The sequence below is a fragment of the Pelodiscus sinensis genome, chromosome 9 (genome assembly GCF_052426305.1).
Source record: "Pelodiscus sinensis isolate ZL-2025 chromosome 9, ASM5242630v1, whole genome shotgun sequence".
Classification (NCBI taxonomy): Eukaryota; Metazoa; Chordata; order Testudines; family Trionychidae; genus Pelodiscus; species Pelodiscus sinensis.
The window spans coordinates 607,407-625,661 of NC_143060.1; the positions used below are offsets into that span (position 1 = coordinate 607,407).

Genomic DNA, 18,255 nt, shown 5'->3' on the forward strand with positions numbered 1-18,255 from the left:
TATGGCTGGTCATCACAACATCCCCTGGCAGTGGGTTCCACAGGTTATCTGCGCCTTTTGTGGGAAAAAAATAATATAGCGCATGATCACCCTTGGCAACATGCTTATTGCCCCTCTCAAAGAATTCTAGTAGAGGCATGGGGCATGATTTCCCTTCACAGAGGGTGCTGAGGCTTCCCTAACAAAGCGCCTGCTGGGGTTAGTGCTTGCCCTCGGGTGTACGAGCCGGCACAAGCAGCTGTGCTGTGGCATTCTTTGGAAAAATGATCTCGGGGAGGAGGCTGATTGGTTGCTCAGCCCATGAAGAAGGTGGGACATGACCAATCAGATCAACCTCCCCCCAGACCAATTAGTTACCTACTCTGCCCTGCCCTGCCCTGGTTCTTGCTGGGGAGGCCTGGCAATGAAGCTGTGCCACAGCTAAGAGGCTGGGAACCACTAACTGTCAGTTCTGTTCCTTGCTAAACCTCCTGGGCCGGCCAGGCTGCCTGTGGCACCCACGTAACGATCCCTGGGATGTGCCCCCTGGGCCAGCTGGCTGTAGCATGGGCCTGGCTTAGCGCTAGGTTACACAGCAGTTAGGCTATGGCCACACTCGGGCTTCTTGTGCAAGTATCTGCAAAGCGTCCACTGCCCGCCCGCTCGCTCTTACAGCACGGCGTGGTAAGAGGGCCCCTTGCGCAAGAGGGCAGTGCGGACGCTCGGCAGGGATTGCTTGGACAAGAAAGCCCTATGGCTAAAATGGCCACCAGAGCTTTCTTGCGCAAGAGAGCGTCCACATGCCATGGGAGCTCTTGCGCCAAAGCACAGCTCGCACATGGCCGTGTGGACGTTTTCTTGTGCAAGACGCCGCCAGTGTAGACATAGCCTGCGTGCTGCAGCACCTTCCTTCAGCCAGCGGGTGCTGGTGCACTGCTGTTAACTTACCCTGCTGCTGTGTGGGGGGAGTTTGGGGCCTGCCTGCTACCCAGGTCAATGGGCCCAGCTGCCCTTGGGAAGCCTGCAAAAGCCAGCGGGGTAAGAGCTTCACTTCAGTATGTGTGGCCCCGGCCTGGTTCCAGCACAGCACGGGCCCCGCTGGGGCTACTGTAACAGTGAGGCTGAGACGAAACCCCCACCACCCACCCTTTTGCTGTCCAATACTGAGCCAAGCAGTGCCAGTGACTAGAGCCCCCCTGCCCCTGCCCCACAGGTAGGGAGACCGGCTACACGCAGAACCTAGGCAACACCTCTGGCCCTTGGCTGTGGAAAACCCACATCTGAGCACAGAGGCACCCAGGGACCCTGGACAAAGTGGAGGGGGCTGGGTTGGGTCATTCTGGCTATGCTCGGGTGGAGACATGGCCACATGCTAACTCCTGGTGCTGAAAGAAAAACCCTTCAGTTGTGTATCATAGAACCACAGAATACTAGTGGTCACCAAGGCCAGTCCCCTCATGGCAGGACCAAGCACCATCTAGACCAGTCTTTCTTTAAAAAAAAATTGTTTGATGTTCCTTGGTCTTAAAAATTTTATGAGGAACACCAAGGATCTGTTGAGGGGGAAAAGAAAAGATTGGGAGGAAAAAAAGGTTTGGAGGAAAGTTATTGAGCAAAAAAAAAAGTTGCCTGCCCCTTTAAGGGTGGCCATTTTGAATTCTGTTCGTCTCTGTGGCATACTGCCGACTTCCTCCCAGCACACCGGTGTGCCACAGAACACAGGTTAAGAAACACTGATCTAGCCCGTCCCTGAGAGGTGTCTGTCCAGCCTGCCCTTAAGTAGCTCCAGAGCGGGCAATTCCACGACGTCCCTAGGCAATTAATTCATGTTTCACCACCGTGACAGGCAGGAACTTTTTCCTAATGTCCAACCTAAACCTCCCCTGCTGCAGTTTGAGCCCACTGCTTGTCCTATCCTCAGAGGCCGAGGAGAACAATTTGCTCCCTCCTCGGGACACCCTTTTAGATACATGAAAACGGCTCTCATGTCCCCTCTCAGTCTTCTCCTTTCCAAACTAAACAAACCCAATTCCTTCAGTCTTCCCTCATTGCTCATGTTCTCTAGCCCGGTCATCGTTCTTGTTGTTCTTCTCTGGCCTGTCTCCAATTTCGTCACATCTTTCTTGTACTGTGGTGCCCAGAACTGGACACAACACTCCAACTGAGGCCTGATCAGCACAGAGTAGAGCGGAAGAATGACTTCTCGTGTCTTGCTCACAACATTCCTGTTCATGCAGCCCAGAATCAGATTTGCTTTTTTTTTTTTTTTTTGCACCAACATCACACTGTTGACTCATATTTAGCTTGTGGTCTGCTATAACCCCCTAGCGCTCTTTCTGCAGGACTCCTTCCTAGACAGTCACTTCTCATTGGCTGGGTCTAGACTGGCCAGTTTTTACGGAAAATCAGCCACTATTCCAGAAATCTTGCTGTCTACACTGGCCGCTTGAATTTCCGCAAAAGCACTGATATCCTACTGTAAGAAATCAGTGCTTTTTGAGGAAATACTATGCTGCTCCCGTTCAGGCAAAAGTCCCTTTTGCACAAAACTTTTGTGCAACAGGGCCAGTGTAGACAACTCAGATTTGGTTTCCGCAAAAAAGCCTCGATCGCGAAAATGGCGATCGGGGCTTTTTTGCGCAAAAGCGCGTCTAGATTGGCCACGGATGCTTTTCCGCAAAAAGTGCTTTTGCGGAAAAGCGTCCGTGCCAATCTAGACGCTCTTTTCTGAAAATGCTTTAACGGAAAACTTTTCCGTTAAAAGCATTTCCGGAAAATCATGCCAGTCTAGACGTAGCCCTTCTGTATGGCTACGTCTACAGTGGCAAGATTTTGCACAACTACTTTTAACAAGAGTTTTTGCGTTAAAGTTGTCGTGCAAGAGAGTGTCTACACTGGCATGTGCTTTTGCGCAAAAGCATCTGTGCCCGTGTCGATGCGCTCTGGCGCAAGAAAGCGCTGATGGCCATTTTAGCCATATGGGTTTCTTGCTCAAGAGGCCAGTGTAGACAAGCAACATGAATTTCTTGCACAAGAGTTGCGCAAGAGGGCTTCCTCCTGAGCGGGAGCATTATAGTTCTTGTGCAAGTAGCACTGATTTCACACATTAGAACGTCAGTGTTCTTGCACAAGAACTCCCCGCCAGTGTAGACAGGCAGCATGTTTTTGCGCAAAATCATGCCAATGTAGACACAGCCTATGCATGAAACTGATTCTGCCTTCCTAAGTGGAGCACTTTGCATTTGTCCTTATTTAAAATTCATCCTATTTACCTCAGATCATTTTGAATTATGACCCTATCCTCCAGAGCAGTCGCAACCCTGCCCAGCTTGCTATCAGCTGCAAACTTACTAAGAGTCCTTTCTATGCCAATATCTAAATCGCTGATGAAGCTATTGAACAGAACCAGTCCCAAAACAGACCCCATGCGGAATCCCTCCCTCCCACCCCCGTTATACCCTTCCAGCGTGATTATGAACCATTAATAACTACTCTTTGAGAGTGATTATATTTCCAGCTAATTCTGCCCCGTCTTAGCATAGTCCCACCTAAACTGTGTATTTATTGATAAGACGGGCATGTGAAACCATATCAAATGCTTTACTGAAGTCTAGGTCCACCGCGTCTCCCTTATCCACACGCCTCATTATCCGATCAAAGCAAGCTAGCGGATTGGTTTAGGCCAAGCTGTGCTACAGGCCTACAGTGCCTGTCAGCTGGAGCTGGAATGACTGCCGCTGTCGGTGCTCAGCGATGCTGGGGCAGGCCCTGCTCTCAGGCCTGCCAAACCCGTTGTGTGTACAGCAGCAGGCGGTGCACATGGCCCAACCATTAGGTGGCGGGAGTTCCGTACTTTAGGGTGCGGTGCTGGGAAGGGGCGACTGCAGGCGCTGCAGGAATCGGACACATACATGACCAGCAGGGCAATCCCCAGCAGGTGCCAGTATCGCTGTGCAGGTGTCCTAAAGGGCCCAGGACCAAGTGCTAGGCTGGTGAAGCTAACTGGGGCATGTCCACTGGTTTGTAACTGCTCCTTTAAATCAGTTTCTCTACCACATGCCTGGGGGCTGGCTAATGGGTGGCCTCTAGTGGTGACCCTGGCTGAGAGGCTGTTAAGTCCAACGTCAGTACCAGGCAAATTGGGTGAAACTAGTGACCTGTCAGCCACACGGATTACCATACCCTGTTGGGGGGAGTCACCATGGGTTCTGTAACGGGAACTCCTGCCTCACTAATCTGCTAGCGTTCTTTGGGGGGGCGGGGGGCAAACATGTGGACAAGGGGGAGCCAGTGGATCTCCTGTACTTGGAGTTCCAGAAAGCCTTTGCCACGGTCCCTCACCAAGGGCTCTTAGTGAAGTAAGTAGCTAGAGGGACAGTCCTTTCATGGAGTGATAACAGGGTAAAAGACGGGAAACGGAGCAGCGCTAAATGGTCGGTTTTCAGAATGGAGAGAGGTAATTAGTAGTATCCTGCAAGGCTCCGTATTTTGACCACTCCTAGTATATATAAATTAGCCTGTCATAAGACAGGATTTTCAAGTCTCTCCTCCCCATCAGTCTTCTCTCCTGAGTTTCCGGTCTCTCTCTTCTTCTACTGCCTCCCCCTCTTGCTCTCCTCTGCCTCCTGCCTCTCGCTCTGTCTCTTCTCCTCCCCCTCCTGCCTCTTACTCTGGGGCCCACAGAGCCCAAACTGTCGCTTGCGCCACGTACTCCCATGCAGCAGCCCAGCTGAGCAGCACAGAAGTCAGCTGAGTGCCACGGGGGCGGGGCGGTAATGTTCACGGCCAGGGGGTGGGGCCTGGAGCCACTGTCACGCCACACATCACCGCCCCCCCCCTTCTGCCGTGGCACTTGGCTGACTTCTGCACTGCTCAGCCTGGCCACCACGAGGGAGCAAGCAACTGTTTGGGCCCTGTGCTCCCCATGCAGCACAGGAATAGCTTCCCCCATTATCATCCCTAATGCCATGACCTCACAGACACTAACCTTCCCCCCTCACCCCTCTGGTCTTAACTCTGATTCATCAGGTTTGTGCGTGTTCACCTTTTTTTGATTATAGCACTTTGGTCGTGCCAATTTCTTCCACATATTGATCTGAGGAAGTGGGTCTGGCCCACGAAAGCTCATCAGCTAATAAACCATCTTGTTAGTCTGTAAAGTGCTGCATAGTCCTGGCTCTTGTTTCAGCTACACCAGACTAACACGACTGTTCTCTATCACTAATAAAACTGGACCTTTTCAGCTCAGGAGAGAGATGACAGCGGTCTATAAAAGCATGGCAAGTATGGAAAGAGTGAGTAAAGAAGAGATTACTCATTCCCATAACACATGAACTAGGGGGTCAGCACATTAAATGAACAGGAAGCATGTTTAAAACAAACCAAAGGCAGTATTTCTTCATACCATGCACAGTCAACCTGTGGAACTCCTTGCCAGAGGATGCTGCAAAGGGCAAGACTCCAGCGAGGTTCAAAATGAGCAAGATCCATTCCTGGAGGACCGGTCCATCAGCGACTCTTCTCCAGGATGGATAGGAATGGTGGCTCTGGCCTTTGTCTGTCAGAGGCTGGGAATGGGCAACAGGGAGGGATCACTTGATTCCCTGGTCTGTCCATTCCCTCAGGGCAGCTGCCATTGGCTACTGGCAGGAGACAGGACACTGGGCTCAGGGAGCCCCTGAGGCAGCAGGGAATTGAACATGGCTCTGCCCCAGCCCCGTGCTGTGTTGGTGCTGTAGGGAATCAGCTCATTAAACAGTGGGTAGTTCCTGGGGCTCTGCCAGTCCCTGAGGAGCAGAAGGGGAGAAGGCAGCCATATGGGGGCGAGGGAAAGGGGGGGGCAGGCATGGCCTCAGGGCAGATCCAAGGTTGCCCTTCCATTCAAAGGTTGGAGAGCCCTGCTCTAGAACACAGGCCTTGGGCTCCAGCCAGGGAACAGGCACTTGCCCTGCTGCATGCACGACATGACTGCTGGCAGCAGGGGCATCCAGGGGACGTCGCATGCTGCCCTCACCCCAAGTGCTTGCCAGGAACCGCAGCCAAGGGGAGCAGCAGCTGCAGGGGGGAAGCACAGAGGCACCTGGCGCCGCCCCTGGAGGAGATGAATGGGGGGCACGCTGCAGTTTCCAGGAGCTGCTTGAGGTAAGTGCTGGCTGGATCCTGCACCCATGAACCCATCACCCACCCCCTGCCCCCAGCCTGAGGCCCCTGCACCCCAACCGCCCTTCCCCCAGCCTGGAGCACTCATTTCTGGCCTCGCTCACAGCCCACACCGCCAGCTGCAGCCCTCACCCCCTCCAATACCCCACCCCCCCAGTCTTGTGAGCACCCATGCCCCGATATCCAGAGATGTGGCTCTCAGGCCAAAAAGTCTGCTCAGCCGTGCACAGAGCTGAGCTCTTGGCTCCCGCTAGCAGCCAAGCGGTGGCAGCAGTGCGTGGTGCACGGCCGTGAGGTGTAGGCACAAGCAGAACACAGGGAGGTATTGCTTCTCCACCCCTCCCAGGAGCTGGGCTGGCCCCAGCACAAGCAGCGAGCCAGCCTGGCGCAGGGCAGGGGCAGGCTCCATAGGAGGAGAGAAGAAAAACATCTGGCCCAAGCCCTTCGGAGAGAAGGTAAATGACTGACAAGGGCACAGCATGGCCGCTGCTCCTGGGGGGCCTGTGCACCGCAACTCAGCATGTTTATTCATCGAGACACTGCGATACACTCGCACCAGCGGCTGTTCTCTGGGCGATCCCCTGCAGAACACCCGGCCTCACCCAGCAGTAAAGAGCCCCGCCACCTCCCAATAGGCCCGGCGTCCCGCTGGCCTGCTTTTGCGGGGCTCCTCCCCAGGGCTGGTCCCAGGAGCCCCGGGAGTGAGAAGCAGCCACTGCCGGGCTGGGCCAGGTTCCTGCCTGCTGCCTCCTTCACCCCTTTCTAGGCCTGCACAATCAGTGGGGCGGGCTGGGGCCCAGACGCCTCCAGCCCATCTTTCATGGGCACCCAGGGGTCCCAGCAGCAAGGCCTGTTCCCAGGCAGAGGGCTGGTGCTGGCGGCCGTCAGCTGCACACAATCACCTGGTCTGGGGCAGGGAGCCCTGGGCGAGGTGCAGCTCCACATGCCTGGGAGGGGTGGGGCGGGGCAGGGCGGGGGCGAAAGCGCCGGCACTGCTTCCCACGCGCAGCCTGGAGTGTCCCCCACAGCCCTGCTGGCTCCAGCCCCGGGCCCCGCAACCCTGCCAGGCCTGCGCTCTCGGCAGGGGCAGATGACAGTTTTGCGGGGCCCCGGGCAGCGTAAGTCCGCAGGGCCCCCCCTTTGCCACGGCGCATGCACAGTGACGCCCCGTTCGCCCTGCCCTATATCCGCCCTGGCTCTCGGGCAGAGGCTGAAATCCCCACCCTGCCCCTGCCCCCCGTGCCCCGCCGCAGCAGCCCTAGAAAGCAGGAGGGCAGAGCCGTGTCTCCTTCTCTCTTTATTTCTGGAGATACACAAGAGCAGCCCCGGCTCTGGGGGAGGGGTGCTCGGCCCCCACCGCCCTCCGGCTGTGCCCCCACCAGGCTTTGGCTACAGCCAGAGTGGAAAATCCCATGAGCAGCCCCCTGCCCTCCACGGGCCTAAGGGCACTGCTGCGGGACACTGCACAAAGGGCCAGTGGGGGCACCCGAGGGAGCGGGCTCCAGCCTCCACCCACTGTGCACAGCTGCTGGGCCAGCCCAGGCTCGCTCCCAGGCAGCCGCAGCCAGTCCGGGACGAAGGGAGGAGGCCGGGCGGGAGCATGGCCCCTGTGCGCAACCGGCCTGGGTGAGAAAGGGCAGCTGGCCCAGCCTCCCATTCAAGTAGTGAGCGGGCGAGCCGGCCCGGAGCACCAGAGCCCAGCAGCCCCAGGGCATGGCCAGGCGGGAGCAGGAAGGGCCCAGGGTCCCTGAGGCAGGAGTGAGGCTCAGGGCATTGCACTCCTAGGCAGCAGCACAGAGCAGAGGGGCACAGGAGCGACACCCCCTCTTCTCCACGTGGCTGGTCCCACTCCCCCGTGCAGGGAGGAACCTGGCAGAGGGGCAAACAGGCACTTATGGGGAAGTTCCTTTGGACACAGGGGGACAGGGCTGTGGCCCCTCTGCCGCTGATGCGGGTGGCTGCCCCTCTGCTCACATGGCAGGAAGCAGCAGGTGCCCCCCAGCACGGGGGAGCAGAGGGCAGGCAGACGGCAGCAGGGAGCGGCGCCAGCACTTGGGGTACAACAGTCTGTAGGCACTTGATTTGGCTATAGACACCCAGGAGCAGGGGGCAGTCCCAGCCCCCGCTGCCCTGGGGCTCTCCGTGGCGTGGGGAGGGGCTGGCCCTCTAGTTGGCTTTGACCTTGCCGTTGGGGACAGCGCTGCTGCCGTTGTGCTGGAGCAGGGGGGGGTCCTGGCTCCCCTTGGGCAGCCGCTTGCCCTTGGTGTAGGAGTGGTACCAGAAGTTGGAGAAGAGGATGAAGAAGATGGTCCCATAAATCCAGATGAGGTGGATGAAGATGGGGAACTGGTAGCTGCAGCTGGGCATGAAGTAGTACTGGGAGATGTGGAGGGAGACGATCACGAACTGGGCCTGGGAGCCGGCGTGGCGGACGTGCAGCAAGGAAGGGGAGGCAGAGAGAGGACGGGTTACTCATGGGGGACGGGAGCAGCCCAACCCCATTACGCCCCTTCCCCGGCCACCCAGCCCCACGGAGAGCACCACGGAGGCACCCTGGCTGGAGCAAAGGCCCATCCCCGGGCAGGCCTCAGCGCGCTCCTGCCACAGCCCCACGGGGCCTCTCGCCCTGCCAAAGGGTCGTTCCCAGGACACCCAGCCCCGACTCACCAGCTGCACGGCCGTGATGTGCTTCTTCCACCACAGGTACTTGTGGAAGGCGGGCCCGGCCGCCGAGAGCCCGTAGTAGGTGTACATGACCACGTGCACCATGGAGTTGATCATGGCATGGAAGGAGCCCATTCCCCCTGCCGGACACAGGAGAGGCACAGGCTCCATAGCGCGCCTTGGGAAGCGAGCCAGGCTGCACCACAGCCCTCCCCATGTCCCCGCCGGGCTCCCAGCCCACACGGTGACTTGACTCAGCCACTAGCTGCAGCCCGGCTGGGAGACGACCATGCGCCCGTGCCCGGGAAGTCTCACCTCTGGGCAGCACAGTGGGCGGGGACGGTGCACCAGGAAGAGCTGGCCGCTGGCCCCAGGGCATGAAACCTGCCAGCAGGGCCGACGGGCACGCAAACAGCAGCTGCCCCAGAGCCCAACACGCCCGGCCACAGCTACTGCAGCCTGGGGACTCCTGGCTGCTGGCCCCCAGCTCCACCCCTTCTGCCCAAGCATCTTGCCAAGGACCCCAGTGCACCCGTCAGCCCTGGCCATTACTTCCACGCCTGCTCCTCCAACAGCAGTGAGAAGATCTGCCCTTGCAGAGCCTGCACAGGTCTCACTGGGCATGGGGGCCCAGATCTACCCTGCAGGAGACAGCCCTCACCTGGGCCAAACTTAGCTCCCCACCACCAGCTCCAAGGCAGGACCGAATGGTGGAAGAGGTGCAGGAAGGTGATCTGCTCGTTCTTCTTGCGCAGGACAAAGATCACCTGGAAGCAGAGAAGCGGGTGGGTGGCCACGCCAGCAGGAGCTGGAGCAGGTAGGACAGGATGGCAAAGTCTTGCCCCTCTGCTACTGGAAAGGCAACAGCTCCGCTGGGCTCTCTGGGCCCTACAGTGAGCACGGAGGCTCCCACCTCAGGGCAGGTCCTCCCAAGTTCCCCCGGGCTGGGCTCACTGCCTGATGGGTCTCGGCTTCCTTTCCCCTCGTGGGCCTGGGGAATGAGGCACCTTTGGTCACTGCCCCCAGGCTAGGACCTAGCAGGAGGGGTAGGGAACTGGCTCTCAGCCAAGATGGGCAGGGACAGCCCCATGCCCTTGGCTGCTGGGACGGGATCAGGCCATGAACTGCCCTGGCCCCTGGCTCTGAAGCACCTGGCAGGGCCATGGGTCTTGTGAAGCTCGTTATGCCTGGCCAGGCGAAGGTTTGCCCAACACTCAGGAACTGGACTGCCAAGCCGTGCACAGCCGGGTCCATCACTTACTGTGTCCATCAGCTCAATGAACTTGGAGAAGACAAAAAGCCAAGATACACGGACCATCTGCAACAGGGAGAGTGCACGGGCATCAGAGGGGCCCAGCCATGGCGTACGGTGCCCCACCGACCAACCCTCCCCAGCAGACAGCAAGCACCCACGAGCGCTGGGGCCACGCTGCTTTGCCCTGCGGCTCAGCAGACGGATGCCCGGGCTCCCCGCGGGCTCTGCCTCTGCTCAGCTCCAGGCTCCCGGGCTACAAGCCACAGACACACCAAGCTGCTGTCTTGCCAGACATCTCCAAGCCCAGGAAGGAGAAGCGACACCACACGCTGCCAGGGCCGGGGTGGAGGAGCCCATGCTGCTGGTAGCAAGAGGGGAGAACTTACCCGAAGGGCCTTAGGGTCCTGGGAGACATCCACAGGGTCACATCTCCAGGTGTATCCCGTCAGCCAGCCCGCCATCAGGAACTGCAGCAAGGGACACCAGGAGAGCAGGGTTCAGCACAGCCACACCTGCCATGCCCTCCCTCCCCCTCCCCCTCCGAGAAGGCAGCCACCGTCACTGGGCAGCCAGGTGCCTCTGCCTCAGCCCAGCTGTCGGGGCAGGGACTGGGGGCACAGGCTGCACCCGGCTGGGGCCTCACCTCGTAGACGATGTAGAGCGAGAGGCCCACCAGGAAGAAGTTGTAGACCACCATGAACTTCTTTAGGTCTAAGGGCTTCCTGTTGGCCATCAGCCGGGGGCCCAGGGATAGCACAAAGTAGACATAGGTCAGCAGGGTGCCCATCATGAGGAAGGGAGACTGCATCAGGGGGTACTCGGCTATGCGGGGGTCTGCGGGGAGGAGCACAAGAGAGGCCATAAGGAGGAGCCCAAGCCCCTGCCCTGCTGTCAGGAGAGCTGGACTCTGCCACTGCCCCAGCGTGGCCTTTGGAGGCCCCTGCTCGGCCTGGAGAATCCGCTGCCCAGCGCACTGGGAGGGCGTGTTCGGGCACCCAATGCCCCCAGCAATTCCCAATGCACCCCAGCCCCACACTTCAGACTCCCCCTGCCCCTTGGATATCTCCACAATACCACAGGGGAGGCTGGGCCTGCCACGTGGCCCAGGACCAGAGGAACCGTATTCCATGGGGCCCGGAGATGGCCAGCGAGACAGGACAGTCCTGCGGGTGGGGGCAGAGGGATCATGGCACAGCCGCCCTGGCCAGCAGCTGGGCATGGAAGGAAGATCTCACCTGCCCCCTTCATGAAGTCCTGGTACGCGGTTATAATCGCTTCCATCGCGGCTGCAGCTCTGCAGAGAGGCAGGGCAGTGTCGGGTTTTCCGGGCTCAGGATCCCCAGCCCCACTGGGCCTGCTGCTTCACCCGGAGAATAAGCTTCAGCGTAAGCTGAGAAAGTCCACCAGGAGCCTCTAATCCGCACTCCGTGCTCTGGGAGAGACGCACAGGGAGACGGTAAGCGGTGCTAATCCAAGCAGACCCGGTAACGCAGGGCGCTCAGCCTTTCAGGAGCGGGACTTGTGTGTGCTCCCCCGTAAGCTAACGGCTCCCAGGACCCGCCAACAACGCGGATGTGTCCGAGTGCCTGTTCCCGAACACTGCCAGCTCCTTTTCACCAGCTACCGAACGCCGACAGGAGCGGGGCCGTTCCGCAGCTCGGGGAGCCCACATGCAGCAATACAAACAAGTCACTGTCTGCAGTTCTAGTTCGCACTGACTTCGCCAGGGCTTTCTATGCACCCTCGGCAAAGGTCGAGATACACGGATGAGGCCCTGGAGGAGCTCCGGCTGAGCTCCACTGCAACAACGCACCAAGGACTGACTTCAGATTATGCCTGGTAAGCAAGGACATGTGGGACTGAAGTTGGCCCTAAGCGATGGCTCTGCCACCCACATCCCTTCTGGAGTCCTCGCAAGAAAACACCTTTGCGGGGGCAGATCAGAAAGCCGGCTCACAAAACCCCCAGAAAAGAGGAAAACAAAAGCGTTGCTACCATGGCTGCCACCTCACCCCACCACCGGGCTTTCATCGTCCTGATCCTGAGAGCTGGCATAGAATCACAGAACCATGGAGCTGGAAGAGACCTCAGGAGGCATCAAGTCCAGCCCCCTGCTCTAGGCAGGACCAACCCCAACTCAATCAACCCGGCCAGGGCTTTGTCAAGCCGAGACTTAAACACCTCTAGGGATGGAGACTCAACTACTTCCCTAGGGAACCCAGCCCAGCGCTTCCCCACCCGCCTAGGGAAATAGTTTGTCCTAATATCCAACCTGGACCTCTCCCACCTCAACTTGAGCCCATTGCTCCTTGTTCTGCATCTGTCACTACTGAGAACAGCCTCTCGCCAGCCTCTGTGGAACCTCCCTGCAGGAAGTTGAAGGCTGCTCTCAAATCCCCCCTCACTCTTCGCTTCTGCAGACTAAACAGACCCAACTCCCTCAGCCTCTCCTCATAGGTCATGTGCTCCAGCCCCCTCATCATTTTGGTCGCCCTCCACTGGACCCTCTCCAATGGGTCCACATCCTTCCTGTAACTGGGGGCCCAGAACTGGACACAATACTCCAGATGTGGCCTCACCAAAGCCGAATAAAGGGGAATAATCACATCTCTGGATCTGCTGGCAATGCTCCTCTTAATGCATCCTAATATGCCACTGGCCTTCTTGGCTACAAGGGCACACTGTTGACTCCTATCCAGCTTCTCATCCACTGTAACCCCCAGGTCCTTTTCTGAAGAACAGCTACTTAGCCAGTCGGCCCCCAGCCTGTACCAATGTTTGGGATTCTTCCCTCCCAAGTACAGGACTCTGCACTTGTCCTTGTTGAACCTCATCAGATTTCTTGTGGCCCAATCCTCCAATTTGTCTAAGTCATTCTGTACCCTATCTCTGCCCTTAAGCGTATCTACCTCTCCCCCCAGCTTAGTGTCACCTGCAAATTTGCTGAGGGTGCAATCCATCCCCTCAGCCAGGTCATTAATAAAGATATTGAACAAAACCGGCCTAGAACCGAACTTTGGGGCACTCCGCTAGAAACCGACCCCCATCCTGACATCGAGCCATTGATCACTACCCACTGGGCCCAGCCTTCTAGCCAGCTTTCTATCCATCTTACCGTCCATTTATCCAATCCACATTCCCTTATTCTTGCCAGCAAGTTATTGTGGGAGACCGTATCAAAAGCCTTGCTACAGTCAAGGTATAATCACATCCACAGACTCTCTCATGTCCACAGAGCCAGTTACCTCATCATAGAAGCTAATCAGATTGGTCAGGCACGACTTGCCCTTTGTGAATCCATGCTGACTATTCCTAATCACTTTCCTCTCTTCCAAGTGCCTCAAAATGGATTCCTTAAGGATCCCTTCCATGATTTTTCCGGGAACCGAGGTAAGACTGACCGGCCTATAGTTCCCTGGATCGTCCTTCTTCCCTTTTTTGAAGATGGGCGCTACATTTCCCTTTTTCCAATCATCCGGGATTTCTCCCGATCTCCACAACTTTTCAAAGATAATAGCCAAAGGCTCCTCAATGACATTTGCCAACTCCCTCAGTACCCTCGGATGCACTAAGTCCGGACCCATGGATTTGTGTACGTTTAGCTTTTCTAAATAGTTCCTAACCTGTTCTTTACCCACCACGGGCTGTCCATCTTCATCCCATCTTGCGTCACTTAGCATACAAGTCCAGGAGCCAACCTTGTCCGTGAATACAGAGGCAAAGAAAGCATTGAGTACTTCAGCTTTCCCCACATCATCTGTCACTAGGTTACCTCCTTCATCCATTAGGGGCCGCACACCCTCTCTGATCACCTTCTTGTTAACATGCCTGTAGAAACCTTTCTTGTTATCCTTCACATCCTTAGCCAGTCGCAATTCCATTTGCGCTTTCGCCTTCCTGATAACCCCCCGGTATTCTCGAGCTATACATTTAAACCCCTCCCTGGTCATTTGTCCAAGTTTCCACTCTTTGTATGCTTCCTTTTTGTGCTTAAGTTCACCAAGGATCTCCCCTGTAAGCCAATCCGGTCTCCTACCATGTTTGCCTCTCTTGCTACGCGTCGGGATGGTTTCTTTCTGTGCCTTCAATAAGGCTTCTTTAAAATACTGCCAGCTGTCCTGGACTCCTTTCCCCTTCATGTTAACATCCCAGGGGATTCTGCCCATCAGATCTCGGAGGGAGTCAAAATCTGCTTTTTTGAAGTCCAAGGTGTGTATTTTACTACTCTCTTTCCTTCCTTTGGTCAGGACCCTGAAATCTACCATCTAATGATCACTGCTTCCCAGGTTGTCACCCACCTCTACTTCCCCTATTAGTTCCTCCCTGTTTGTGAGCAGAAGGTCAAGCTGCGCACGGCCCCTTGTCGGATCCTTCAGCACCTGTGTCAAGAAGTTATCCCCAACATTCTCCAAAAACTTCCTGGATTGCCTGTGTACTGCCGTATTGGTTTCCCAACAGATGTCAGGGTGATTGAAGTCCCCCACGAGAACCAGGGCCTGCGATCTGGAAGCTTCGCTCAGTTGTCCGAAGAAAGCCTCATCTACCTCATCCACCTGATTCGGTGGCCTGTAGCAAACACCAACCACAACATCACTGCTGTTGTTTGCGCCTCTAAACTTAACCCATAGACTCTCAACAGGTTTTTCTCCCTCTATATACTGGAGTTCAGAGCAATCATATTGCTCTCTTACGTTCAGTGCAACTCCTCCTCCTTTTCTCCCCTGCCTGTTGTTCCTGAACAGTCTATACCCTTCCATGACAGCGCTCCAGTCATGCGAGACATCCCACCAAGTCTCTGACCAGACCAGGCCAGGGAGAGGACCCAGATCACACTGCCCCCTCCCAACTTTGGCCATATCCCTAACACTACCAGGGATGTAAAACTGGGCCACCCCTCACGTGTCCTTTTCCTTCCCCGCCTGCCAAGCCTGCAGCCAGAGGTGAACGGAAGCCATGTCCTAAGCAGCCCAACCCTGCTCCAAGTCGGCCAGGCCTCGAATGGAGTCCGGCGCCAGGCCTGCCTCTCCCCAGCATGGCAATGATGAGAGTCAGGAGCAGAGAGAGAAGCTGCTTTTTCTATCTGCTGCTTTCTTCACCTTTTGCCCTGTCTAGAAAACGAGCCCAAACATTACCAGCAACAGCTGCCCCAGCATCACTCAGCTACCTTATTCCCCCCAAAAGGGCTGGAACCCTCACACGGAGAAACAGGCCTCACCTAATGCTTTAGTGGTTTCTTCTTCCCGGGGTCTCCAATGAGGAGGGGCTAATACCAGGTCTGCCGTGGCCTGACGCAGGCCGAGCGCCCCCAGCCAACACCAACCCTGTTTAAAACTAAACAGTGCCAGCGTTGGGCTGACACCTTCCCCTGGGGCAAGCCTGTGGAGGTCACCCGCCAGGACTGTCCAGGAGTCTCGCTGAATCACGGCCCACCCTTGGCTGCCTGTGGCACCCCCTACTCCAGTCTCCTGTGGGTGGTCTTGTGGTTGCTGGGCTATTGTGCGGGTGCTGTGCAGGGGGTCAGCCTAGAGAGCCGTCTGGCCCAGCTAGATCCCGGCATTGGGACAGGCCCCCGCTCCATGCTGCTCAGCCCAGTCCCTGCGGGCGCAGCACTGACCCACGTGCCACGGCAAGCGGGCGCGGCCAGCATCCATCCCATCTGCTGCAGCGCCGACGTCACCTTTGCCAGCTGAGCCGCAGAGCGGGCGGCCCCTCCCCCGCCACACTAGCTCTCCCCAGAGCAGGCCCGGAGAGGCCCCAGCCCTCCACATGGCTACAGCCCAACCCTCCACCCCACGCCTTGGAGCACTCGCCCAGCGCCGGCCCCACACGCGACAGAGCCAGAGGGGTCCTGCTCACGCCCATTGGCTGGGCCCCGTCAGGACACGCTGAACAGTCTGAGCTCCTGTGGGCCCCAGCCAGGGAGGGACACGCCCCGGGAGCCAGGCAGGGCAGCGGCAGGGCCGGCTGAAGGCTGCCAGCTCAGGCACCTGGACACGAGCTCCCTGGTGGCCAAATCCCAGGCACAGCTCCATCGGCCTTACAGCCCCGGCCCACCCAGCACCCCGGCATCCCTCAGAGGGGGGCTGGGATGAGGCCAAGCGCAGCTCCAGGGTGAAGCTGAGGTCCGTCGGCCTACCTAGCGCACAGCAAGCCTGGAAACAGGACAGCCGGCGTGGAGCAGCTCCGAGGACAGCCTCCACCTGCCTGAGGGGTGGGTGGGACAGGAAGCCAGGGGTGAGCGCGCCGGGCCCAGCCCTGCCTGACTCACTCAGCCAGGGAACTCCCTCAGCCCTCCTGCCCAAAGGCTCACTCCACCCACTCACCCTCTACAGACTGCAGCCCCTCCCAGCCTCTGGCACAGGGGCCCACAGGACGGGAGAGGCTGGCCAGGGAGGACACCCCCATGCCCGGCACACAGGAGAGAAGGCACCGAGCTCTCTCCTGGAGATTCTGCCTGGCAGAGTTACAGCAAGTGAGCCCACCACCCGTACGGCCACGGTTCCCCTCCCAGCAGCGCCCCAGTGGTGGGTGTCTGGGGCCGGGGGGCAAGGATGGAGCGACACATCCAATCCCCTGCCCCGCCCGTGTGCGGCACCCAGCTGAGGGCTGGTCCTGGGGCAGCGCTGTGAATTCTACCCAGCGGAAGCAGGGGAGGGAGAGAATCGTGGGAAGGCACTGGAGGGCGGGGGAGCATTCACGTGATGCTAAAGAGGCCATTGTAGTAAAACAAAAGCCAGTAGCACAGGCCTGAGGCCTAGCTAGTAATGGACAACACCTGGCTAACAAAGCAAAGCCAAGCTGTGAGCAAGAGGCGGCCCCGCTCACAGAACGACACTGTTTGGTAGCACGCCCGGCAGAGAAGGGGCTTGGCACAGGGCAGAAGTTGAAAGCCCGTTCCAAAAGGATGGGACCACCAGCTCATTAGGCGAGCGCTTGGCACCCACACCCCACAGATCTCACCCTGGTTCAGGAAAGGGTCTACAATGACAGCATGATGGACAGAGATGTTCTCACCAAGCCATGAGATGCAGGGTATGGGTTAGGGTTGGCAGTGATTGTAACTTGCTTGTACCGGTGTACACGAGTGGTGTTGGGGGGGGGGGGGGGACGGGACGACACCTGCTCTGTCCGGCCTGGGGGCAGCGGGGGGGGGGTCCCACTGACTGAGCTAGGGCCATTGTTACAGGGTACATGTGCGTAGTGGTTCAGTCAAGTCTACTGACCACTGTTACCGCACTTCACTTAACGAACCTGGCGGGCACCGTCGATCCTGATGTGGGCTGTGGTCTTTGGGGGCCCTCTCGGGGTCTGCTGTGTTACCTACGTGCACAAGTCGACAGCACACATCACTGAGCGTGCACACACGCGGCCTTCTGCCTCTCACACGGACCTGTCCAGGCCCCATGGCAGGAAATGCTGGCCCACAGCAGACAGGTGCTAGCGTGACTCACACTGCAAGACCCGGAAGGACAGACATTACTGCTCTCCTCTGACCTCCTGCATCAGACAGGCCACAGCCCCGCCCTGAATTCATTCCAGCTCGATGGTCAACAGCTGTATTGGAACTAGAGCAGCACTGGAAACCCTCCCGGAGAACCCCCGACAGCTGCCCCACGACTCACCACTCTGGCTCAGCCCCTTCTTTCTAGCCTGAATTTGCCCCGCTTGCCTCTCGGCAGGCCAGCGAGCCAGGCTCCAGAGCTCGCTGCTCCCCAGGAGGCACAAGTCACCGCCACCCCGCCTGCAGTGAGAGCAGAGCTCAGCCACGTCAGCACGAGTCTCTAAGCACAAAGAGTTAGGAAACCATGGTGCTAGTCCGTCTCATGGCTCCCGAGCCTGCTCCCATCTTGCCAGGTCCTTGGCCTGGTGCGAGCCAGAGAACGTAACCTACTCCTCAAGGCCCATTTCCACATTCGCCCTCGTGGCCCCCAGGCCAGTCCTGTGAACGACCACACCTCAGCATGCGCCCCAAGCACCTTGCCTTCCCACACTGTTGGCTCCGTTTCAGAGGCATCGGCACAGGGTGGCAGGCAGCTGGTCCACAAGGGGAGCTGGTCTTTAAACTGACTCCCCTTGCAGATCGGCTCCCCCGCCACTAGGGAAGTTAAAGTTTGATTGATTAACTAATCAATGGGATTTTCATCGACTATTCAAGTAGTCGATAAGGACTTCCGTGTTCTGCCTCGGAAACGTACTGA

The 18,255-nt window shown here is 57.8% G+C and overlaps 1 protein-coding gene across 8 annotated transcripts in view; it reads right to left on the bottom strand.

Moving 5' to 3' along the window:
• Window positions 1-6,622: 6,622 nt before the first annotated feature.
• ELOVL1 (ELOVL fatty acid elongase 1) overlaps window positions 6,623-18,255 on the bottom strand; it is a 36,709-nt gene continuing 25,076 nt past the window's right edge. For all 8 annotated transcript variants that reach the window (XM_075914593.2, XM_075914589.2, XM_075914592.2 and 5 more), the window contains 7 exons: window positions 11,293-11,489; window positions 10,701-10,891; window positions 10,444-10,524; window positions 10,064-10,120; window positions 9,464-9,569; window positions 8,806-8,942; window positions 6,623-8,550 (listed from right to left, as the gene is read on the bottom strand). In XM_075914593.2, coding sequence (XP_075770708.1) covers window positions 8,305-8,550; window positions 8,806-8,942; window positions 9,464-9,569; window positions 10,064-10,120; window positions 10,444-10,524; window positions 10,701-10,891; window positions 11,293-11,338 — 864 coding nt within the window. In that variant the 5' untranslated portion in view covers window positions 11,339-11,489 and the 3' untranslated portion in view covers window positions 6,623-8,304. The remainder of the gene's footprint in view (window positions 8,551-8,805; window positions 8,943-9,463; window positions 9,570-10,063; window positions 10,121-10,443; window positions 10,525-10,700; window positions 10,892-11,292; window positions 11,490-18,255) is intronic.